The sequence below is a fragment of the Bactrocera dorsalis genome, chromosome 2, assembly GCF_023373825.1.
Source record: "Bactrocera dorsalis isolate Fly_Bdor chromosome 2, ASM2337382v1, whole genome shotgun sequence".
Taxonomy (NCBI): Eukaryota; Metazoa; Arthropoda; class Insecta; order Diptera; family Tephritidae; genus Bactrocera; species Bactrocera dorsalis.
The window spans coordinates 72,216,875-72,243,626 of NC_064304.1; the positions used below are offsets into that span (position 1 = coordinate 72,216,875).

The 26,752-nt window shown below is 36.7% G+C and overlaps 2 protein-coding genes across 8 annotated transcripts in view; both read right to left on the reverse strand.

Annotated features, from left to right (window-relative positions):
* Positions 1-26,752, reverse strand: part of LOC125776627 (uncharacterized) — a 518,523-nt gene that overhangs the window by 195,203 nt on the left and 296,568 nt on the right. The window lies entirely within an intron of this gene.
* Positions 1-26,752, reverse strand: part of LOC115066219 (hemicentin-2-like) — a 469,188-nt gene that overhangs the window by 57,802 nt on the left and 384,634 nt on the right. For 3 of the 7 annotated variants that reach the window (XM_049449924.1, XM_049449923.1, XM_049449922.1), the window contains one exon: positions 8,003-8,554. The exons of 3 other annotated variants lie outside the window; for them this stretch is intronic. In XM_049449924.1, coding sequence (XP_049305881.1) covers positions 8,159-8,554 — 396 coding nt within the window. In that variant the 3' untranslated portion in view covers positions 8,003-8,158. Of the gene's footprint in view, positions 1-8,002; positions 8,555-26,752 lie in introns of those variants that run through there. One more of the 7 variants, XR_007421872.1, reaches the window with a different exon arrangement.

Consider the following 26,752-nt stretch of genomic DNA (forward strand, 5'->3'; position numbering starts at 1 on the left):
GTGATTTCTAGCCTTCTACATTAAAGAATTACATAAGTACAATCAACTCTCCCGTCGTGTTAGTCATAAAATTTCGTAAATATATAGTAATAAAAAAAATTTCAGTAAATAAAAATCACCCCGAGGTAAATTTATTTTTATTTTTGCATGATGCAGTGACAACATCCTTATTAGCTTAAAAGTAATATTATTTTTAAGAATAATAAATTTACAAGTTATTTATATAAAAGACAAATTTTGAAGGGTTACTAACAACTTTTAAGGGTTAGTTAGAATTTTCAATAAACCTTTTTTTTTTACTTTTCTTAATATTTATATATACCTATATATATTTAAGAACAGCAGATTGCACATCGCTCCGATGAATATTTTCGAAGTTACATACAAATTCGAAAACGCGTATCAGAGTGCTTGGAAGTACAAAGCTAAACTTTAACCAGTGTTTAAAAAACTGCAGTCGATTTCGCAATATTTTTTCTTCTTGCTCACATGTCATATGATCACATCTCATAGCGGCAGCAAGTGTCGACTTTCGGCAATCGTCTGCAACCGCAGTCGTAAAAATTGATGTCTTCGACTTTTTGGCGATTTTGATTTCTGTTCCTTCTGCTTTCGTTGAGCACCAACTAGTGTCGACTGCGATTTTACGGTAAATTTTTGGCCTGCTGCTTGGTCTTAGTAGCAAAAATTGATGTGTTCGAGATTTCGATTTTAATTCTTAAGTGCTAACAGCAATGTCGAGTGAAGTAAAATTATATATTTTTCCTGCTGCCTCTACTCAGTCGCAAAAATTAATGTGTTCGATTTTAATTCTTAAGTGAAACTTGTAACAATGTCGAGTTAAGCATGGGTGCATTTTCAAAATAAGTAAGGAAGGTCTAAGTTCAGGTGCAACCGAAAATTCTGTACTCTTGCAACAAGAATCAAAGCCACCGAAATACTTTAAGGTGTTAAACAAATCATATATGTAGAGTAAAGTCAGCCTTATTTTCTAAAATCCTGATATTAGTTATATAGGGGCTAGGCCAAGCTATCGCCCAAGTTTAGCTATTTTAGGCACAAAGATACGATGTTATGAATAAAACGCTCTCTCTTATTTTCGGTGGGATAACTTTCATACTGGCCGATATATATAAAATCTTTATAGTAAGTATATGGGGGTTAAGGGAAGTATTGTTCCGATTCAACCCATTACACACAGACATACCAATATAAGAGAAATATTATCCCTTAATTTCAGTTATATTTATAAACCACACATTGACGAACATTTTCGATCAAAAGGCAACTATAGTTATCGGGGTCCAAATATACAGTATTTAGCGGGCGTGCACAATTTTTATTGGATTCAAATAATTTTTGGTATAAGGTGGCACACACTAAGGTTGTTATTCGTGCAGAGTTTTAGCGCGTTATTATAATTCCGTCTTGATTTGTGTACTGGGATCTAAACGAATCAATTGGAATTTAAAATTGTGATATATGGGAAGTAGGCGCGGTTGTTGTCGTCAATTTTCACAATGTGATATAAGAATATAAGAAGAATGTCACCTGCTAAATTTTGTCGAAATCGGTTGGTCGCGTCCCGAGATATGGCGTTTCACCAAAAAGTGGGTGGTGCCACGCCTATCATCCAATTTTTACACCAGCTCCCATATGCTCTCTCATACCATCTCGGTGAGAAAATTGATTGTCTCTAGCATTTTTAGTTATTGATTTATCGCTCTTTTAGTAAATAGTTTTGAACTGTAGCGAGTATGGCGAGTAAACGGGACTATCCTACGATTTCATCCATTTTCACACTGTCAGAAGATGTTCTTATACGATTTGTACTCAGAAAATTTGGTTGTTGTAGCTTAAGTGGTTTAGGAGATATGTAAAACAAACTTAATAGAAGGCGTGGCCATGCCACTTTTTAAAAAAAATTTGCCAACTAGTGCTCTTGCTACTGCGATCATTTATTCCAAATGTATACCTTAATTTGGTGTTTAGTTATGGCACTTTATATGCTTTCAGTTAATAGCCATTTGTGGGCGTGGCAGTGTTCCGATTACACCCATCTACGAACTAGTGTTTTTTCCTTTACCAAGGAATCTGCACACCAAGTTTCATCAAGATATCTCCCTTTTTATTCAAGTTACAGCTTGCACGGACGAACGGACAGACAGATAGTCAACCAAATTTCAACTTTTCTGGTCATCCTGAACATTTAAATGTATATAACCCTACATCTATCTCGATTAGTTTTAGGTGATACGTACAACCGTTAGGTGAACAAAACTATAATACTCTGTAGCGACTGGTTGCAAGAGTGTAATAAAAATTTAGCATAGCCATATGCAATATACATATCGTCACCTGAAATGCAAAATAACGTATCATCAAAAAAACTCGAAATTGAGTGTCTTATTGATTACGCTTCACTACTTCATATTACATACATACATAATATTACATATCGCTCATTTGCTGCAAGACCGGCATAAGTCAAAAAAATCGATTCTTCAGAAAACGCGTTTAAAGTTTTCAACTAACTATAACCTTACACGGTGACTCCAACCTTACACCTCTTCTCAAGCGGAGCATATAAGAGGTATTCATATGAATTTTTCACTCAACATGAAGTATGATATAACGAACAATTCTGCAGCATTAACTCAAAAATCACGTTTTTTGATTTATGCCGGTCTTGCAGCAAATGAGCGATATGTTCAACATTTTCAGGTCCTACGGTCAGATATAAACCAGTTTTAACCAATATTAAAATTTTGTTTCACTCATGTTCCATTTTATTTCGTGTTTCATTCATGCCACTTTAAATAACCGAAAATGTTGTTACGTTATTTTGCATTTCAGGTGACGATATACAAAACATCTTTAAAAATCAATAAATTATCTAATTTAAACTCTCATTTAATTACACAACATAAAAATTATTTGTTGACTATTGAGAACTTAGACAATGCATAATCATCACCGTCCTTAATTCAAACAGTACGAAAAAAATATAATTGAACTAAACAAAAAAGAGCTCTTACTCGTATGATCATATATTGGATTAGTAACGAAAGACAGCATTTCATTTAATGTTCTAAATCCGCCAAACATGAGGAGAATCATGGATTCACTTTGTGAAGGCCTTAGAGCTGCAGATAAAAAAAATGACATTGAATGCATTGAACTACAAACCCACTTTAGAAATATGTAGCAGCAAATCTATATAAATAAAAATGAATCGCCAAAATGTATGTACGCTCATAACTTTCATACGACTGAACCAAATTTGATGATTCTTTTTTTATAATGTTCGCTGCGGTTCAGGGATGGTTTCTGTGGAGGAAAAAATTTGAATAATTGCCGCAAAACCCCTGAAAACAGCCCTTTTCTTTTTTTCATACAAACGAATGAATTTTTGTTCGTTAGTAACGCTAAGAGAACGACTGAACCAATATTGATGAAATTTTAAGAGGTTGTTCGTCGTGGATCGGGAAAGGTTTAGAAATAAAGAACCTGTATCTCTTTCATGAGGAAAAGTCGGAAAATTGAACAATTCCAAAAAGTTAATTTTTTCCATACAAATGTTTTTATTACATTTTTTTGTTTTGTTTTTCAATTATTTAAATCTTTCAAATTTGGCGTTTGCTTCAAAAATTTTTGAAAACTATTCCGTGAAAATGTTATGTGTTTTTCACACAAAGTGATCAATTACAGCTTGAAATTTGTCATGATGCTATGAAGAGGTCGCGCTTATATCGGTCGGCGTTCTTTTTGGCATCAACATACATTAGCAGCCCAAGCCACATGAACAAGTACTCCCAGGATGCGATGATATACGTGCGGTCATAGCAAGACTTTTCAATAGCTTCGATGGACATTATCTTGAACGCATATATGGTGCTGTTAGATGCTAGATGTACTCTGTTGAGTGGCAAAAGAGAGGTTTGCCGCACGCACACATTCTTCTTTGGATGGTGGAAGGTGGTTACACCAGATCAAATTGATGAAATCATTCAATAATGCGGCAATTCCTGATGCAAAGAAAGACCCAGTATTATACGAAGCGATGAAAACCAATAAGGTTCATGAACCTTACTTCGGTTTGAATGTCTGTCAATAAATGCACGAAACAGTTTCCACGTACTTTTCTTTCAGAAACACAAACTAGAAATGATGGATATCCACTCTATCGGCGTTGCTCACCAGACGACAATGGCAGAACATTTAGCATTCAATTTAGAGGCGTGAGCATCGAAGTTGACAACACATCGATCGTACCATATTCGCCACTGTTGTCTAATTCACATACATTCAAAATTCATGTCAATGTTGAGTATTGCAATTTGGTGTAATCGATAAAATACGTTTGTAAGTACGTCACCAAAGGAAGCAACACGGCGATTATTGGTCTTGAACGATACGGTCGATACGTGAACTGCAATAAAGCGCTTTGTAGGATATTTAGTTTTGCAATTCATGAACGTTTTCCGAATGTTGTGCGTCTCGCAGTTAATTTGGAGAATGGCCAAAGAGTGTACGAGTATTTCATCTTTCGACATTGTCAAAGACATTTTACATCGTCTTCGCTAAAAATTGTAAATGGTACAATATCGTTTGATACTTCCGGTGGTTCGATATCAATTCCATCTTCCCTTTATCAATTCACGAAAGATGAACTCATCACAAATGTTCGGACATTGGCCAAATTATCGTAACTACGATTCCTTAAGTGCTAGCGCAATGTTAGCTGCCAAAAATGCCGATGTTGTTGACTTAAACTGGAAGATTCAAAGTAAAATTCCAGGAGACTTGCGCTCATACAAAGCGATCGATCGTCTTGACTATGAAGACGACGCTCTGAATTAGTATTTCTAAATTCTTTGAACAGGCTTGGTATGCCATCGCATCATTTGCGTCTCAAAGTAGGATCTATCGTTATTATGTTTTGCAATCTTCTTGCGCCGAAACTGTATAATGGAACCCGACTGATTGTGACGCACCTATCGAATACAAGGGGACAGAATGCTTGATCCTACGAATTCCTTTGAGTTCTAACGATTTGCTATTTCAGTTCAAACGTATTCCGTTTCCAGTGAAAATTGAATTTGAGATGACAGTCAACAGGACCTAAAGATAGTTCCATAGTGTGAGGCATAAATTTGGAAATTTTTTTTTCACACGGCAAACCATCTTTTCTGTACACGGGAACAGAAACCGAAAAATGTTGTTTATAAAGCTGCGTTACGTTGAAAAAAAAAATGAAATGATAGATTTAACTTTCCTTTCATTTCAAACTACATAATTGCACGCAGGACAACGGCTGCGGGGTCAGCTAGTAATATAAAAAAATGAGATATGATCGAAGTGAAGGGCGCAGGATCGAGCGAATGTAAAAATCATCTCGGTGAAGTAATAAAAGTACTTAATGAATATAATATTAATTTAAATCAAGATGTTTCGACTACGTCGGATAATCGAGAATATATGTTAATAACAACAAATATTTAATCTTTCGTGTCCGAACAAAATCTTGAAGAGTTCGACGAAATATGCAGCAACGACGAGTATTAAAAAACAATTGAATCATTGGAAACCCTTTCGAACGTTTTGGTCGGCATATTCATGTTTGGCTTTGTGGTGCACATACAGCGCAGCTGGTTGCCCTTCATGTACCAAAATCATGTGACATGGATACAACGAAATTTTTAATAACGCAAACAATTAATAAATATATAATTTAAAGTTTTATTTGCATATTTATTTATTTTTTCAAATAAAATTCAATTTTTTTACATATTTTTATTAAAAGTAAAATAAATAATTTTACTACAAAAAACTGTTAATACTGAAAAAATAAAAAAAATGTAGGTGGACCATTTCACTTAGTCACTATAAGTAAAAAAAGATGTTTAGAAAGAGTCGAAATGAAAAAGAAATTAATGATTTTAAATTTGTTATATTTTGGCAACTTATGAGCTATTTAAACTTTTCAATCTATCGTGTTCAAAACTTTTTCCATATCAACTTCCATTTCTTTTTTTAAACGTAATTTCTGCAATTTGCAATTGTTTTCCTCTTTCCCCTTTTATTTCGAATTCTAACTTTTTTGGGACCTGGGAAGAATTCGAACTGCTGTCTTTTAAGATTTCTTTTTGGTGTAAATGAACATTGTCTGAAGCTAAATTTGTAAACGGCCTAACAACCTCATGTGCAGAAAGTGGTATAACGGATGGATGATGGACTAACGAACTTGAAGAACTTTTGTCGGGATCTATCTCTGTACTCAATTCTGTGTATATTGTCCAACATTGATGCCGACTCTGTTGACAGATAAATGGCTGCTTACTGAACGCTTATGCGACGTCCAAATATTACGTGAAGGTCAAAAAGGACATATTCTTTTTATGAATTCTGCTACACTATGAGCATCGCCTCTCTCAAAAAGGCCTGTACCAGTCAGGCCTATCCCTCATAATATCCCATTTGAAATTTTTAGTTTGGATAATTTTCGGCTTTTTTATTATAAAATCTTTGGGCTTTTGGTTTCTGAAGAGATATCTTGTACTTTAAAAGAGGGGAATAACAGTATAACTCAAATTGGTCCGGATTATTTTGTATAAGATCTCCCATATTTATGAGTAAGTATTTTGTTTGCCATTTCGACTATCGGAATGTTCCATTTATAGGTAACCCTTTTTTTATTAAATAACCAATTCAGTTGCGACAACTTGGCCTGGTTGCCACTAAAAACGGCCTTGCATAGTTGTCGCAAACCAATTTGCATGTAAAAAAAATTTGCAGTAAAAAGAAAATCGAAGAAAAAATAATAATAATAATTCGCTTTGTTTATTGTGTTATTAAATAATTTCGTTAGATCGTTGCTTATTATAGGTTGTCGATATAATATACAACGGACAAACCCGGAAAGTAATAGGACTGAGTCGATTAAAAAAAATTTATTGAACCAATCGTTACAACTCTTTAAAAACTTTCGAAGTTTTCTGCGTCGATGCAGCGCCTACGCGATTTCCAAACATTGAAGGCGTCACGGAAAGCATTCTCCGGAATAGCCTTGAGAGCCAAGGCGCATGCTGCTTGGATCCACTCTGCCGTCTCAAAATGCTTGCCTTTCATCGGCCTTTTGAGGCAAAGAAACAAACAAAAAAGTCCGGGAGCCCATCTGGGCTATGAGGCGGCTGCGGAAGCGTTGGGATGGCGGCCTTGGTTAGGTATTCACAAGAAAGGTGGTGCGAACCCTGGCATTGTCGTGTCTTTGATGATATCAAACATCTCTGTCACAGATTTACCGAGTTTAACACAGAATCTAATCGCGTACCTATGTTCTAATGAACGCTGCATTTTCGCCTTGCACCACTCACAGAAACAAGTTGCGCGCAAATGCTCTTTAGCAAGGAATGCCCTCTACCGAATTCAGTCGGTGCGGACACTCGCTCCGAAGTAAAGTCTCGGCGAAAGAAAATCAGTCCTATTGCTTTCCGGACAAATCTTGTATTGTCATTATCAGTGATTTTCCCACAAAATTTGTAATCGGGCTATGAAACATATCGTTAGTCCTTTAGCAAATAGTGAATAATATTCGGGAGCAATTCAATGCTGCTTATTCAAGCTGTATGTACTGTTTAATTTATGTTATCTACTGGCAAGGGTGGTGCAGAGCACGCATTCGCAAGCATGATATAACATGAACAATAAGAATTTTGGGGTAGTCCACAGATTACACTAAGGGGTATGAAAAATATACTTACTCGATAATCACACCAAATTTCATCAAAATCGTTTCAGCCGTTCCGTTAACCACAAACACCATGACAGGAACTTCCTCAATTATATTTAGATGAGAACCTTGAACTTTAATATTGACTAGAAGATTTATCTGCTGAGACGGCCGATGAGCAGGCTTTTCACCAAACAAACTAGGCTGTAAAAACTGTACTCAATAATCCTTTACATTAAGTATATTTTTGATACATAAAAGTTTCCAAAGTGCTAATCAAACGATTTTTTTAGAATTTATTTTTTGGTTAACACCACAGCTAAAATTTGAGATCTAAAGAAATTATTAAACATTTCTATTATATAATTAGTATTTATATGCTCTTCATTACAGGGTTGTGTTATATACCCTGCATATAATTTATAGTCATACAGTACTCTCTCGCTTAGACATTAGGGGAGTTTGAGCGGATATCTCGTCGTCTGAAATACTGGTACTACTTTGACCCTTCGCCCGTAAATTATTATGCTTATATCTTCGACTTGCTTGTTCGTAAGAATTACATTCATATCTTTTACCGGAATCTGGTATTGTTTGCTCCAAGTTATTTAAATTTACTGCAGAAAAGATGTTTGATGAGGATTCTGGTGCCAGAGACATTGACTTCGACGATCTGCTCAAAAATTGTTGCATTGATACATGAGATTGTTTCGTATTCATTCCGATGACTAATGAATTATATCCAGAAAACACTTGATTTTTAATGTGCTTTGGTAAACTTGATTGATGTATATTGTTTAAGTACGCATTTTGTGATGGATTCTGTAAAAAAAAAATAAAAATACATAAAAACAAGTAACCAAGGGTAAAATTCGGATGTAACTTGTGCAGTGATCAAATAAAAGTTCTTTCAGGTTATGGTTAAACTGCATATCAAACATGTAAGGAAGTTTTAATTTCGGGTGTAACCGAAGGCTTTACACTTTCCCAGTACTTTCAAGTGTTGGCAAATTTAAATTTTGTTAAAAATATTTTATATTATAATTTGAATGCAGTGCCTACATCATATACAACGTCTACCAGTAGGACTAACGTGATTTTGACAGCACGCTTCGGTAATTTTAATATGTGATGGTCTGTATTTTGTATACTCTTTCAACCTGTTTCCACAGAGCATTGTAGTTTTGTTGTACGGTTGTACGTATCACCTAAAACTAAGCGAAATAGCTATAGGGTTATATAAATATAAATGAACAAGATGACGAGAAAAGTTTAAATCTGTGTGACCTACTTTCTGTCGGTCCGTCCGTGCAAGCTGTAACTTTAGTAAAAATTGAGATATCTTGATGAAATTTGGTATGCAGGTATCTTTTTCTTAATTAGCGTAAGCACCGATTACGCAATTATAGCCGAGTTAACAATAGCGCGCCAGTCGTTTCTTCTTTTCGCTACTTGGCGCCAATTGGATATTCCAACCGTAGCCAGGTCCTTCTCCACTTGGTCCTTCCAATGGAGTGGTGGTCTTCCTCTTCCTCTGCTTCCCCCCGGTGGGTACAGCGTCGAATACTTTCAGAGCTGGAGTGTTTTCGTCCATTCGAACAATATGATCTAGCCAGCGTAGCCGCTGTCTTTTAATTCGCTGAACTATGTCAATGCCGTCATATATTTCATCGTTCCATCGAATGCGATATTCCCCGTATCCAACGCGCAAATAATCATAAATTTATTGCAGAACTTTTCTCTCGAAAACTCGCAACGTCAACTTATCAGCTGTTGTCATCGTCCAAGCCTTTGCACCATATAGCAGGACGGGAATTATGAGTGACCTATAGAGTTTGGTTTTTGTTCGTCGAGAGAAGACTTTACTTCTTAATTGCTTACACAGTCCGAAGTAGCACCTGTTGGCAGAGTTATCCTGCATTGGATTTCCAAGCTGACATTTTTGGTGGTGTTTACACTGGTTCCCACATATACGAAAATATCTACAACTTCAAAGTTATGACTGTCAACAGTGACGTGAGTGCTAAGCTGCGAGTGCAACGACTGTTTGGTTGATGACAGGAGATATTTCGTCTTGTCCTCGCTCATTGCCAGACCCATTTGCTTCGCTTGCTTGTTCCAAAATTTAGCGCATGGTGAATATCTGGTCGGTTGTTGATTTTCCAAGTCTAAAGCCACACTGATAAGGTCTAATCTGTTTGTTGACGGTGGGATTTAATCTTTCGCACAATGCGCTCTATAGAACCTTATACGCGATGTTAAGGAGGCATATCCCACGGTATTTGGCGCAGATTGTGAGGTCTCCCTTTTTGTGGTTTGGGCAGAGCACACTTAAATTCTTATCGTTGGGCATGCTTTCGTCCGACCATATTTTGCAAAGAACGTTATGCATGCTCCTCATCCGCCGCCGTGTTTGAATAGCTCGGCCGGTAATCCATCCGCCCTTGCTGCTTTGTTGTTCTTCAGACGGGTAATTGCTATTCGAACTTCTTCATGGTCGGGCAATGGAACGTCTGCTCCATCGTCATCGATTGGGGAATCAGTTTCGCCTTCTCCTGGTCACTGTAGTAAATGCCACATGGACCTACTTGTCTCAGTCCTTGTCCCGTCCATCGCATTTCTTGGACAGCGGTGATGTCAGCCTTCACTCTAACGAGGACATCAACCAGCTTGGCAGCGGCACCTGCATGCATGTCCTCAAATCATAGTCCTTAATTCGTTTGCCATGGTCGTCATCAAAAGGGGGTTTCTCATCCGAAGCTTTTTGTTTTTTATTAGGGTGTTTTTTAAGTGGTGGGTCCAAAACCCAGCGCACAACCCTATGTAAAGGAGGTTTTGCTTTCTCACTTTAGCTTGCCTTCAAACGGATGTTCTAGTCCTGCCCAGAGGATACTTGGTCAAAGACCGGAAGTCGTGAGCTGCTTGAGCCTAATGTAAAGGAATCGTTTCTGGCCACTCCCAAGTGAATGGCGATCAGAGAACTTTCCTCACTTGCGTAAACTTCTACACATGACTCCATCCTCCAAATGCGGGTATCTTAGTACAAAAAAATATTAAGAGTTCGTAAATGTGCGTAATCGCACTACTGCCACGCCCACACATCCCCATTAACGGAAAACTTATAACTAACTACTAAATTAAAATATAAAATTGTAATTTGCTACGGGGGATTTGCTCGGCACCTGTAAGCAAAAAATTTAGATAAAGTGGGCGTAATTAACGTAACATAACGAGAAAAACGCGTTCTGAGCGCTCCGAACGTCGAGCGGTATTATTATTTTTGGGCCTTTTTCAAAACCTTCGAATGTTAAAGTGGGTTTCTACATTAATTCTTAGGGTATAAGGGAACAGAAAATGCAAAAAAAAAAATTTGAAAAAGATTACCCTACTGACCCCTTAAAGTATATGTGGACCACATTATCTGTAGTTGCCTTTTGATCGAAAATATCGTTCAATGCGGGAGATATGCAATTGAAATTCAGCGAGAAGTCTGTCCTGATAATAGTAATTGTAGGTATCAAAAATGGGTTGAATCGGATCAATACTCCCCTGAGTCCCCATATACTTATTATAAAAATTTTCGAACAGCCAGGTGACTTTATGCTGGATATATCGGCCAATATTTGAGTTATCTCAATGAAAATTACAGAACGTGTGCCTAATATATTTGTGCCTAAAATATTACAATTGGACAAAGACTTGACCTAGTACCCATGTAACTATTATCGGTATTTTCGAACATCCGGCTGACGTTGCTAAATACCTTATTGAAAACCTACCAATTATTTAATTTTAATAATCTTCTCTAATTGGAAATTTTCGTGCGTTTTTGCCATTTTAAGGTCACAATAAACATCCAAGAAATAAGATCATGATAAATGAAGCGTAATGGTTCGTTTAGTTCAAAATTTAGCAAAAAGGATGTAAACTTATTCGAAAAGTGAACCGGTATATTAAAATTAGACTATAGAACTGCAAACTGTTCCATTCAGTATTTTTGCTACGAATATAATACCAAGCATTTCTCTACGCAAATTAGTGTAGTAAGATTTATAAGTTTTAAACGACTAGTGTTTAGAGGTAGAATTAATCTAGAATGCCATCGGAAATGCCCCAAGGCGAAAAAAATTATTTTTGAACAGATTATTACTTGTCAGAACGATTTTGGTAACCAGCTTTCCATACGACAGAGCCATATTCCAATATAGGATTTACGAAAATTATAAAAAACTATTTTAGTAACATTCTTTAGACTAACGTTTAACAACCTGAGACCACCTTTAGCTTTCTAGACCATGGTATCAATATTCAAACTAAAATTAAACTTAGGGTCTAAATGAACAAAGTTAAAAACTTACTCTAGTCCTTAGCCCTTCATTACATAAGCAGAGGGGTGACCAGATCTACGGATAAAGCTCATAATATTACATCGTTTGAGATTCTATAGCAAATCATTTCTATCACATCAAACAACCAAATTGTTTAAGTCTGTTTGTAGCAGACGCCTTTCATTAGTTGAAGTATATGATTCAAATAGCTTTACGTCGTCGGCATATAATAAAATATTTGAGAATTCTTTTACAGAAGAGATATCGTAAATAGAGCACAATCGAGCCAAGATTACTATAGATATTAATTGAATTTGAAACAGTATCCCCAAATATCACTCATAAGCCATTCGTAATAAAAAAGATTTGGACAAACCAAAGTATCATGTAAGGGACTCCAAGGATATAAAAGACGTAAGCCAAAGAAGATGTAGTGATAAAGCTGCGAATTAGGCAGTCGAATGGCATGGACGAAAGCTTTGTTGATCGCGCACTTCCCTGTATCGGTCTCCGTGAGACAAATAACCCCAACCACGTTTAACATGACTTAAGCGCCAAATTCAGACGAGATTTTTCGAGCTTTACTCCAGAAGGGAGAACAGATTATTCTGACATACCTATTAAAACTGATGATGAACAGCCTTGCTCAGGCATATAACCTAAAAAACTTTCCTAGGACAAAATCTACTGCACCAAGGACTCGGTTCAATGTGGTCACCGACATTGAGCATGCTTTTATAAACGGGGAAATTTGACAAAACTTGTTACCCGAGAAATGAAAAGGAGGCAGGTAAATCTACCCATCACAAGGTGGGTTGCGGTGCGGTTCTCAAAAAGAGTGTCGCTGAAACCAATATAGACTCAGATAGCATCCAAAAAAAAGAAATGGCATTTGTACCATTTGCTGAAGCCTAGTTGGAAATGATTTTCAGGATCTGCGAACTTGCAAGGACATACGCTGCCAAGGCTATGCGGACGACATTGTCATTGTTCAAAAATGAGCATGTACCTTGATACCAAAGGACATTCAGTACGCCTAAATATATTTAGTTTTATTATATGTGGCAACCCTAGTGAGTGATGACAACTGGCAGCACCACCGATGCGAATGGAAAACGAGCGAGGAGCGAGTAGAGTAATAACGAGGGTCATCGAGTGCGCAGTGAACACATACGCTATTATATATTATATTACACAATACTGATACATTGAATATATGAAAATACTGAAACTATACTGTGTATTATTTGGTAGTCAATGCAGTGGCGACGAGGATGGGATAACAAAAAGAAAAAATAAACGAATCGGAAAGGGTGGAGAGAAATTTTTTTTTTTGCAAATAACTGCGCAATTCAGCGAGTCAAAAAAGCAACAGGTAGTGTGTGAGAGTGAATTTTGCCTGCGCAAGTGCGAGTGCGCGAAGAAAACTTAAAGAAGAGAAAACTCGGCATTCAGTCACATAAGCATTAAGTTGCAAGTTAAAGAAATTTGAGAAAATTCGGCATTGAATTGTATAGGCATTAAATTGCATAGGCATTAAATTGCCAGTTGAAGAGAATCTAAATAATAAAGAGAAAATTCGGCGTTAAATTGCATAGGCATTAAATTGCAAGGTGAAGAAATTTGAGAAGAGACAAAATTTGGCATTAAATTGCATATACATACAAAACATAAAGGCATAATTATACTAAGAAAATGATGAATCCCAGTGTGGCACCATTTCTATGCGACGTGATGGACAAGTCGATAATCCGAGCAGAATGGGAAAAATGGCTTCGATCGTTTACGCTGTACTTAGAAGCAGAAGACATTACCACTGCGTCTAAGAAAAGAAGTAAACTGCTACACCTTGGCGGCGCTCAATTACAAGAAGTCGCGTAAAATATCCCAGACGCGCTGGTAGAAGGAAAAGAAGGTGTAGATCCATATGAGGTGCTCGTGGGTAAATTGACACAACATTTCTCTTCAAAGAGGAACTCGACGTTCGAACGACATCTATTTAGGTCCCTGAAACCAATGGAAGGGGAAACCCTAAATAAATTCATTTTAAAACTAAGAGGTCAAGCTGCTAAATGTCAATTCGGTAAGACCGAGAAAGAAGTTATAGAAACGAATATAAAAGATAAACTCATCGATGTGTGGGCACCAATAGATTTGAAAAAACGACTCCTGGAAAAAGAACATGATTTAACGCAGGTGGTTGAAATGTGTCAGATACACGAATCAATAGAAAGCCAAACGACAACAATGGTTTCGGACGTAGTGCCACTAAACGTAAACAAAATCGATAACAAAACTAAGTTTGATACTTCTGAATGCGATAGATGCGGACGTAAAGGGCATACGAGTAATGACTTTAACTGCCCGGCTAAGAATGCTAAATGCAATAAATGTATGCTACAGGGTCATTTTGCAGTGAGGTGTAAAACAAAAAGGGTCAAACGTGAGCACGGAAGTGGTAGTTATGATAACCTCAAACGGCGGCGCATGGCAGCATCTAGAGTGCGCTGCATAAATGATGAGGGTGAGATGAGATCTGAAGAAATGCGGGAGTTCGACTGTTTTAAAATTGATGATGATATGAGAGGATTAGATGCTCTGTTGGTGGCCGAACGATTGACATGGTAATAGATTCTGGGTCTCGATTTAATTTAATAAGTGGAGGAGATTGGTCGGAGTTACGAAAAGGACAGGCCGTAGTGTGGAACATCCGGTCCCACTCTCCAAATCAATTCAAAGCGTATGCCGCGGATAAGCTTTTGAAAGTGTTGCAGGTATTTGACGCGCCAATCGCTACAGCTCATACAGAACTGATTGCTACCTTTTATGTTATTGAAAAGGGAAGTAAAACACTCTTAGGGCGGGACTCAGCAGTAAAACTTAATGTTTTGAGAGTAGGGTTAAATGTCCATCGAATTGAAGATAAAGAGCCATTTCCAAAAATTAAAAACATTAAAGTTAGTTTAGCAATAGATTGTAGTATCCGGCCAGTCCAGCAACCAATAAGACGCATTCCGATTGCATTAGAGACGAAAGTGGCGGAAAAGATTGATGAAGCATTACACCAAGACATAATCGAGCGAGTTTCAGGGCCAAGCTCGTGGATATCGCCGGTGGTCATAGTATTTAAACCTAATGGGGACGTGAGGCTATGCATTGATATGAGGCGCGCAAATGAGGCCATACTACGTGAAAACTACCCTTTACCCACCTTCGACTCCTTCATGACAAAACTAAGACATGCAAAATTTTTCTCGAGGCTGGATTTAAAAAACGCATACCATCAAATCAAACTCGATGAGGCCAGCCGAGAAATAACGACGTTTATCACACACAAAGGGCTATTCCGGTACAAAAGGTTAATGTTCGGGGTAAATTCGGCACCCGAGATTTTCCAACGCATAATGGAAGAGTTGTTATCACCTTGCAAGAACGTTCTCAATTATATCGACGATGTCATCATATTCGGAAGCTCGGAACAAGAACATGACGAAGCAGTAAGGGACGTTATGCGAATATTTAATGCGAATGGTGTCGTACTAAACACAGGTAAATGCGCCTGGAAAGTGAAGGAGCTAAAGTTTCTGGGGCACATGTTATCGGAACAGGGGTTCACTGCCGATCCAGAGAAAGTAAAATTAATCGGGGAATTTCGAGCTCCATAGACCAAAGACGAGGTAAGAAGTTTCCTAGGCCTAGTTACGTACATAGGGAAATTTATACCAAAATTAGCTGATATTACTGAGCCTTTGAGGAGTCTCCTAAAATCAAGTAGCACTTTCATATGGAGTCACAATCAAGAACACGCATTTAAAAAACTAAAAACTTATCTAGCGAAAATACCCAACTTAGCATTCTTCGATCCAAAGAACAGAACGCGCGTAATAGCTGATGCCAGCCCAATAGCCTTAGGAGCAGTCTTAATTCAATTCGACAGCGGTGGGGATCCGAAGATAATCACATACGCTAGCAAAAATCTCTCAGACGTTGAAAAAAGATATTCGCAAACAGAGAAAGAAAGCTTGGCTTTAGTGTGGGCAGTAGAGAAATTTTATTATTATTTAGCAGGATTACAATTCGAATTGGTCACAGACCACAAACCCCTTGAAGCTATTTTTAAACCGACATCCAAGCCACCTGACAGAATTGAACGTTGGCTTCTACGACTGCAAGCTTTCAAATTTAAAGTAATTTATCGTGCTGGAAGGGAAAACATAGCGGACCCCTTATCGAGACTAGTCAATTTTTCAAGTAGTGACATATTCGACAGCAACTGTGAAGATAATGTTTTCCAAATCGTGTGTAGTTCCGTGCCAGCAACTCTTACAGTAACCGTCATTGATAAAAAAAGTACAGGGGATGATCATATATCTGATGCAATCACTCACATAAGTAACAACTCGTGGATTTCGGGAACATCCAATATATATTATCCGTTCCGACTAGAACTTTCGGTGCTAGGCAATATACTCCTGCGTGGGAGACGCATTGTGATTCCCGAATCTCTACGGCAAAGAGTACTGGAACTCGCACACGAAGGGCACCCAGGGGAGTCGGCGATGAAAAGACGACTAAGAGCAAAGGTTTGGTGGCCCCTGATTGACAGAGAGGTCGAACGTTTTGTAAAAAATTGCCGAGACTGCTTGCTGGTATCACTACCAAACAATCCAACCCCAATGCAAAGACACAGATTCCCCGACGGACCATGGCAATGTGTGGCAACGGATTTATTAGGTCCTCTTCCCAATGGCGAATATGTACTCGTATTGATCGACTATTTCTCGCGCTATCAAGAGGTTGTGTTCTTAAGGAAAATAAGTTCCGAAGCTGTTATAAAATCAATGAAAGACATCTTCTCTAGACTAGGGTTACCTAAATCCTTGCGTACTGACAATGGGAGGCAATATGTGAGCAATGAGTTTAAAGAATTCTGTAGAGAGAATAACATCGAGCTAGTCACAACACCGCCGTACTGGCCTCAAGCTAACGGAGAGGACGAGAATATAAATCTATCACTAGTAAAGCGTTTGAAATAAGTCAGAGATACAGAAATACTTAATGATGTACAATGTGACACCTCACAGCACAACCGGGGCTACACCAACGGAATTAATGTTCAATCGGACTATTCGTGACAAGATCCCAGACATACGTGATCTAACACAAGAAATCGGTGATTCGTCGGCAAGAGATTTGGACTGCATAAATAAACATAGGGGGAAAGAGAAGGCTGATGCAGCCAGAAGGGCGAAAAGCTCGGACATAGGAGTTGGGGATATTAGGCTTTTGAAAAACGTTATATTCCCGCACAAGTTAACACCAAATTTCAATGCAACCGAATACGATGTGGTTAAAAGGCAAGGCGATGAGGTACAGCTTTCAGGCGATGGTAAGGTGCTGCGGAGGAACATCAGCCATGTTAAGAAAATTCCCTCCGCTAACCAACAACCAGCCAGTGAGTCAGAGAAAGCACTAGGAACATTGTTACATCCACCAATTGAACAACATTCAACACTATCCAGAAATTCAGGCGCGAAGGAGACAGGAACGTCACAAGGGTCACTACGTCCTGAGTCAGCGGATAAGGTCACATCACCACCTACAAACGTGTTCACCGGCGACCAACCATCAGCTCAGCAAGAAGGGATTAAGTTGAAGCTAAAAAAAAATAGGAGGGATGTGGCAACCCTAGTGAGTGATGACAACTGGCAGCACCACCGATGCGAATGGAAAACGAGCGAGGAGCGAGTAGAGTAATAACGAGGGTCATCGAGTGCGCAGTTAATATAGTAGAGTCATCGAGTGCGCAGTGAATACATACGCTATTATATATTATATTACACAATACTGATACATTGAATATTTGAAAATACTGAAACTATACTGTGTATTATTTGGTAGTCAATACATTATACTTAAGAATATTCAAGATATTAGATAAGATATGAAACTGAGTAATTCTCACTATTTTAAAAACACAAACAGTCCACTAAAATTGAATAACTACTTTTTCCCTCAGCAATATGATCAAATATATTGAACAAGCTTATCTTCGCCAATGCTGAGGCAGTACAAAGCAAATATATAAACAAAAGCATAAACACACATACATACAGGCACGTATACATTTATATGCAATACGCATGCAAAGAAGCGCTACGCACAAATATTGCCACGGTATACATAATTTCGTCGCCTGCAAAGTTCAACTGATCATCAACAAGTGCACATTCTGCAAGCAAAATAAAAGCCAACGGTAAATATCATACCGTTATTATTTGTCAACTTACAGTGTGCACTTACCGTATGTACAATTTTTTTAATTGTTGAACTTTTGAAAAAAATATTCAAAGAACAATATAAAATGTGCTGGGGTATACATAGTTTTGTCGGATACTGTATATGAGGCACGTATACATTTATATGCAATACGCATGCACTTAAGAAATGTAAGTAAATAAACATAATATTATTTACTTAGATTTGAGCAATTGATTACAAATGCACTTGTGCACTTGAAACGGCCCAAACCATACAACATAAATTATATGACATCACACACACACACATGTATTGTATTGTACAGTTAAAAACAGCCCCATGTAGTGTGCGTAAATATACATACATATGTTTAATTAGATAAGTAAAAACTCTAAAATAGTATATAAGGTTCACAATTTTAACAATAAAATCAGAATGAAAGATTTCTCACTCGACGAAAGACTGTTTCATTTCCCCCCACCAGAGCTAAGAAAGGAAAAATCTTTGTTGAGTTTTGAACGTAAGATCTTACAAATCAAACAGTTTGATTTTATAATTCAAACATTTTTGGTCCTTCGAGCCGGATAGTTGGCTCAGCCAAAGAAAAGACCTGTATAAGGAAAATACAGGCAAGAGAAAGTCCTGTAAGAAGAAAAATAAGGCAAGATTAAAGAGCCTAAGAAAAGTGGTCTCAGCCAAGGAAAAATACCTGTATAAGGAAAATACAGGCAAGTAAGACCTGTATCAATAAAATACAGGCAAAATATGTAAAAGTCCTATTATATATGAATATATAGGCAAATGAATAAGAAATTGTAAGACGGGTTTATATTCCCACATATTTATATGATCACGTAAGCCGTTTTAGTACGAAACTAAACGCTGTGCAAATACTATTGTTAAAAAAATATTCAGCGGCTGTGAATCGAGGCACAGCAAGGTCAATCAGGCGACCAAAACAATTACCTCCAACGATTTTTAAAGAATAAAAATAGTTCATAATGAGTATAATTTTGTATGAATGCATGCATAGTATTTATAGTCAATTTGGACTTGCATATTTAATAGTTTCATTTGATTTTTACATAATATACGAGTACTAATAAATATTTTTGTATTATATTTCTTACTAATAGAAATTAAATTTATCACAACAATATACATACATACTGTGAGCGTCAAAAGTGAGTCAACACCTATGGAAAGTTTGGTTTTCGTATAATTACAAGCTCAAATCGAAAAACACGTCAATTCTAATTATACAAGCATAAAGGTTTATTCAATACTAAAAGAACAAGACCAAAAAAACAACAACAAATAAACGGTGTGATTTTCTAATTACAGTTAAACTAAAACATGTCATATTTTACGCGTCAAAAGTGAGTAAACATTTTTGTTTGAAATTCATTGCTTGGAGATACCGTTATATTTGTTCAAAATTGAACATGTTCGTTGCTGCCAAAGCACGGACAACAATATTATATTTAAATCTTTTATACATATATTTCAATGTTAAATAAGATAAGAAATAATCTAGCTATTGTAATCATACAGTCCACTACTAATAGATATCTATGTTCAAATATATTGAACATACGTAAATAAACACATAAAATATATGCATTGATATGCAGCATACAAACATATACATATGAGGCACGTATGCATTAATAAGTGATACGCATGCACTCAAGAAATACATACTAAACATATTTACTTAGGTTTGGCCAATTGATTACAAATGCACATGTACACTTGAAAACAACCCAAACCAAGCAATATAAATTATACTTGTATGACAGCACACACATACACACATGTATTGTATTGTATAGTTAAAAACAACCCCATGTGGTGTGCTGTAAATATATATGTATATATTTAATTAGATAAGTTAGACTTCTAAAATAGTATATAAGGTTTACAAATTTAATAATAAAATTAGAATGAAATATCCTCAGCTCGACTAAAGACTTTTTTGAAATCCCCCCACCAGCGGTAAGGTAGACAAAAATCTTTGTTGAGTTTAACAAGTTTGATCTTACAAATCAAACAGTTTGAATATAATTTCAAACATTTGGTCCTTCGAGTCTAAAAAAAAAGAGCTCAGCCAAGTTAAAAAAAGCCCTGCTATTTATAAAAATACAGGCAAAATAAAAAAAATATATAAAGCATTGAAAAGAAATTGTAAGACGGGTTCATATTCCCGCGTATTTATATAATGACATAAGCCGTTTTAGTACGAAACTAAACGCTGTGTTAAAAACTGTTATTCAAAAAAAAAAATATTCAGCGGCTGTGAATCGAGGCACAGCAAGGTCAACCGGGCGACCAAAACAATTACCTCCAACGATTTTTTTTGAAGAAAAAGAACAGGTTAATAAATAAAATATTAATTAAAAATGTCAAACACTGCGGACATGTTGAAACGCCAACAAGTGCTGCAAAGTGAAATTTCAGCACGTTGCGATCAAAATGAATTAGAAGATATTGAGGTACTATGGACCGAATTCCACAGCAACCATGTAAACTTAGCAGGGAAAGTAGCAACGAATCATGATTACTTTGCCAACAATGTATATGAAAAATTGCGGCAGAAATGCGAAGCCGCACATAAAAGAAAAAAAAATGATGAGCAGCTCAAAATGGAACGCGCAACCCAAGAGATGGAGATAGGAGCAAGGGCAATAAGCCCAACAGATAAAATGGTAGATTGTATAGAGCAGGCAATTGAAAGAAGATCGGAAAGAATTCGATCTACAATTAAATATAAATATAAATTCGAGAAACGGAACTGACATCGAATTTTTCGAAAACCGTCTCAAGAATTTATGGAGCTGCATGGAGAAAGATATCGACGAAATGTCAATAAAGTACAACAAGCCATCTTATATTTACGAATTTGAAGATCTTTCCTATGAAGTCAGCGATACTTTGCGGTTATTAAAAAAACAAAAGCAAATCGACTTAAAAAAAATGGAAAAGACGGAAAAATTGGAATTACCAAAAATAGAATTGCCAAAATTCTCAGGCGAATTCCGAGAATGGCAACCATTTAAGGAGCTCTTCGAGGAGTATGTCCATAATAATAAGGACATTAGTGACTCCAAAAAGATGAGCTATTTGAAATCTTGTCTTCAAGGAGATGCTAGATTAATGGTTAGTCACCTGATAACGGGATCAGGTGCAAATTACAACACTGCTTGTGAATTACTGACACGTAGATATGATAACACACGCAAACAATTTAACGACAATATCGAGAGGCTGGTAGAAATACCACAACTGACGTATGAGTCAGCATATAAAATGAAAAAATTTTTAGATGTAACAAATGAATGCATCAGTATAATAAGGAATAAAGGATCACTAGAGGATGTTTTAGCACAGCTAGTGTTAAGAAAGTTTTCGAAACAAATACTTCGAGAATACGAAAATACCGTTCGTAAACCGAATGATATACAAAATTTGTCGGAAGTAATTTCATTTTTGGAGCATCAGTATAGTACTCAGAATTCTATGCAAGAGTCACAAAGATATTTATCTCGAGGAGTAAACTCACAACAACAAAACAAATTTTAAAATTCCGCAACCGAAACAAATAAATCATTAGGAAAGATAAGTTTTCGTCAAAGTTGTAAAAGTTGCCAAATGCAAGGGCATGACATACTTCGATGCGATAAATTCCAAAAATTAAATGTCGAACGGCGATTAGAAGTAGTGCGCAAAAATCAATTATGCTTTAGATGCTTAGGACAACACACAACGAAAAGTTGTTTCAGGACTTGGAAATGTATGGTATGCGACAAATCACACAATACCTTACTACATGAAGACAAACCAAGTCAAAAAATATCATCAAATATGGCTAAACAGAAAGGAGAAGACACATTTTTAGCAACAGCAATAATAAAAGTGATAACGCCAAAAGGAGAGTTGAAATTAAGAGCTTTAATTGATAGTGGTTCTCAGAAAACTCTAATTTCTGAGGAAGGAGTTCAGATGTTAGGGTTACCGAAAATAAAGGTAACCACCGAAAAAAGCGGCGTCTCAGCAGAATGCGTGGAAGTTTCACGGCATAAAGTACGACTCAAAATAAAACCCAGATTTAATAGCAAGTTTCTAGCAGAAACCGAAGCTCTGGTGTTGTCTAAACTACATAAAGCACTTCCAATAAAAAAATTTGAAAAGAAGGCGTATATATGGAAGAATAAACTACTAGCGGATCCAAATTTCAACAAACCAAGCCGCATTTATGTAGTAATTGGAGCTGATTTGTACCCAAAAATAATGAAAAAAGGTATAATTAAAGCTGATGGATTACTAGGACAAGCCACAATGCTGGGTTGGATTGTGTCTGGTAATATTGAAAGATCCAGAAGCAATGAAATAGTAGCAGCCATGACAACCTTTAAACTGGATGATTTAGAAAGATTCTGGGAAATAGAAAAGGATGAAGAGGAGCCTACTCCAGAAGATATCATATGTGAACAAAATTACATTCAAACGACAACATGTGATTCAACAGATGGCAGATTTATAGTAGCCATTCAGTTTAAAAAGGAGAAAGAGCTTGGAGAATCTAGGAAGACAGCAGTCGCACGGTTGATGAGTATGGAAAGGAAATTTGAAGCAAGAAAAGATCTAAAAGACGACTACACAAAGTTCATGCGGGAATATCAAAAGATGGGACATATGAAGGAAGTTGAAAAGATGGGTCAAGGTAAATATTACTTACCCCATCAAGCTGCAATTAAAATAATTATTCCACGCTGGATCGGTACAAATAATAACACTATATTGGAATTGCATGCGTTTGGAGACGCATCTGACAAAGCATATGCAGCAGTAATTTATGCAAAAGTGGGGCAACAAGTAACACTGTTACTTGCCAAAAGCAAGGTAAACCCTATTAAAAATAGGAAAACAATACCCAAATTGGAACTTTGCGGTGCACATCTATTGGCTAATATATTAAAAAGAGTCAAGAATATATTGAATTTACAGTGCAAAATTTATGCATGGAGTGATTCGATGGTTACATTGGCATGGATTCAAAACAAAAACAACAAAGAGAAGTTTGTACGCACCAGAGTAAACGATATCAATGAGATGATTCCGGAAGCTGAATGGAGGTACGTGAAATCAAGTGAAAATCCAGCAGATATTGCATCAAGAGGGACATCACCTGAAAAATTACTACAACACAGTTTATGGTGGCAAGGACCATCATGGCTTCAATTAAATACAGATCATTGGACGAAAAGAGTAGAAGAAAAAATAGTTACTACAACTACAATAGCGGAAGAGAAAGGCTTTTTCTCAATACTACAAAAATTTTCAGACCTTGGAAAACTAATTAGAGTGATGGCATACGTGATGCGATTCACAAATAAACTTCGAAGAAGAACGATAACAACAGATTATTTAACAGTAGACTAGCTGCAATTGGCAAAGAAGAAAGTAATTAAAATACAACAAAATTTTGATTTTTATGATGAAATACGACAATTAAGAAACGGCAAGGTGTTGGATAGAAAAAACAAATTATCAACATAAACTAAACATCCAATCATACTGACAAATTGTGATTTATCAAAGTTAATCATCCAGGAAGCACACAAAACAACATTACATGGTGGCATTGAATTGATGAGAACACACATCAGAAATGAATACTGGATCATTCGTATAAGGAGTCAACTAAAACAGTATGTAAGGAAGTGTGTACGTTGTGCTCGATATAACCAAGAAGTGATGACAAAACTATTGGGAAATTTACCACCATATCGAGTTATACCCAACCATCCATTTAATAATGTCGGAGTGGATTATGCAGGACCGCTTCAAATACGCTGCTCAAAAGGTAGAGGCCAAAAATCATACAACAGATATATATCTGTCTTTGTATGCATGACGACAAAAGCAATTCATCTTGAAGCCGTAAGCGATTTATCCACGGAAGCTTTTTTAGCTGCGTTGCGGCGTTTCTTTCCAAGAAGGGGAAAAAGTACCAATATATATTCAGATAATGGTACAAACTTTGTTGGAGCAGCAAAATCTTTGGACAAAGATTTAAAACTAGCTGTTACCAATAACAGAGTTATTGCACCAATAATGGAAAAAGAAGGCATTAAGTGGCACTTTATTCCGCCGGCAAGTCCTCATAATTTCAATAGTAACTTGCATGTTTTTATTGATGCAAACAGCAATAGCAACAATGACTAGTGGTGATATTCAAATCAATGAGATACCAAACAAAAGCGCAATATATCTCGAAAAAATTGGTATAATCGATATAGAGATGTCTACGTGGAATTTGGTGGTGTATTACAACATGGGACCTTATTTTAACCAAATAAAAGGAATAGCTGATTACATCGGGGGACTGAAAAAACAGTGTCATCTCCTCACCAACTTCGAATCAAGCTGTGAAATAATGAATTTAGCACTAGAAAAACGGTTCAAGGCGTTAGAGATGAATAATGACCTCTTACTACAACCAAAAAGGACACGTCGAGCACCTTTTGAATTTGTAGGAACTATTCATCACATTCTCTTTGGAACGATGGATGCAGATGATCGAAAGGAGTTAGAGAAAGACCTAACTAATTTATTAGACAACGAGAAGAATTTAAAACAATTGATTCAGAAGCAAACGTCTGTCATTGATTCATCGTTGAACATTATGAAGAAATCGCAAGAAGAAGTGCGAGAAACTTTCGTAAAGATGAATGGACAATTGAATTTATTCTACTCAGAATTAATAAAAAATCTCAACGCCGAAAGGATGGCATTAATTTATCAAATGATGGTAACACAACTCAGTATGAGGTTGACAGAATGTGAAAATATACAATCGTCAATCATCAATCTGTTAATTTACATTAACCATGGACATCTAAATCCACAACTTTTACGACCATCTCAAATGCGCGAAGAAATATAACGGGTGATTTTTTTGAGGTTAGGATTTTCATGCATTAGTATTTGACAGATCACGTGGGATTTCAGACATGGTGTCAAAGAGAAAGATGCTCAGTATGCTTTGACATTTCATCATGAATAGACTTACTAACGAGCAACGCTTGCAAATCATTGAATTTTATTACCAAAATCAGTGTTCGGTTCGAAATATGTTTCGCGCGCGTGTTTTGTTCAGCGATGAGGCTCATTTCTGGTTGAATGGCTACGTAAATAAGCAAAATTGCCGCATTTGGGGTGAAGAGCAACCAGAAGCCGTTCAAGAACTGCCCATGCATCCCGAAAAATGCACTGTTTGGTGTGGTTTGTACGCTGGTGGAATCATTGGACCGTATTTTTTCAAAGATGCTGTTGGACGCAACGTTACGGTGAATGGCGATCGCTATCGTTCGATGCTAACAAACTTTTTGTTGCCAAAAATGGAAGAACTGAACTTGGTTGACATGTGGTTTCAACAAGATGGCGCTACATGCCACACAGCTCGCGATTCTATGGCCATTTTGAGGGAAAACTTCGGACAACAATTCATCTCAAGAAATGGACCCGTAAGTTGGCCACCAAGATCATGCGATTTAACGCCTTTAGACTATTTTTTGTGGGGCTACGTCAAGTCTAAAGTCTACAGAAATAAGCCAGCAACTATTCCAGCTTTGGAAGACAACATTTCCCAAGAAATTCGGGCTATTCCGGCCGAAATGCTCGAAAAAGTTGCCCAAAATTGGACTTTCCGAATGGACCACCTAAGACGCAGCCGCGGTCAACATTTAAATGAAATTATCTTCAAAAAGTAAATGTCATGAACCAATCTAACGTTTCAAATAAAGAACCGATGAGATTTTGCAAATTTTATGCGTTTTTTTTTTTAAAAAAGTTATCAAGCTCTTAAAAAATCACCCTTTACAAAATTAAAAATGAGCTATCACCAAAGTTGACACTTTTAGGAGCCCAAACAAGTGAAATACTAAAAAATGTTTATAATCTTATGAGAGGAAAAGGAACCATAATGAATAATAAGGTAGTGATCAAAACAACCCTTCCATTATTCGCACGTGAGACGTCAACATTATATAGAGTAATTCCAATTCCGTTTCAACATAATGAAGAAATGATGATACCAATTATTAGAGGAAGCTATCTAATTTACAATTTCGGTTTAGACGCATACAATATAATGCAACAAACAGAATTGGATAAATGTGATACGAGTCTGGAGAAACATTACACATGTAAAGGAAGCTGGCCATGGAAACCATCCTCAGACCAGTCATGCTAAATCTCGGTATTACGTGGCATGCCAACAAAGAACTGTCTTTTCAAAAAGGGTAATTTGACTAGCTATTGGATAAAGCTTCGTCAGGAACGAAAGAGCTTCTTCGGCTGTGACTTCTTCAATTTATTTCTGGAAAAAATGCGAGCTACAGAGCTAAGTAGAGAAGGTAGGAGTGTA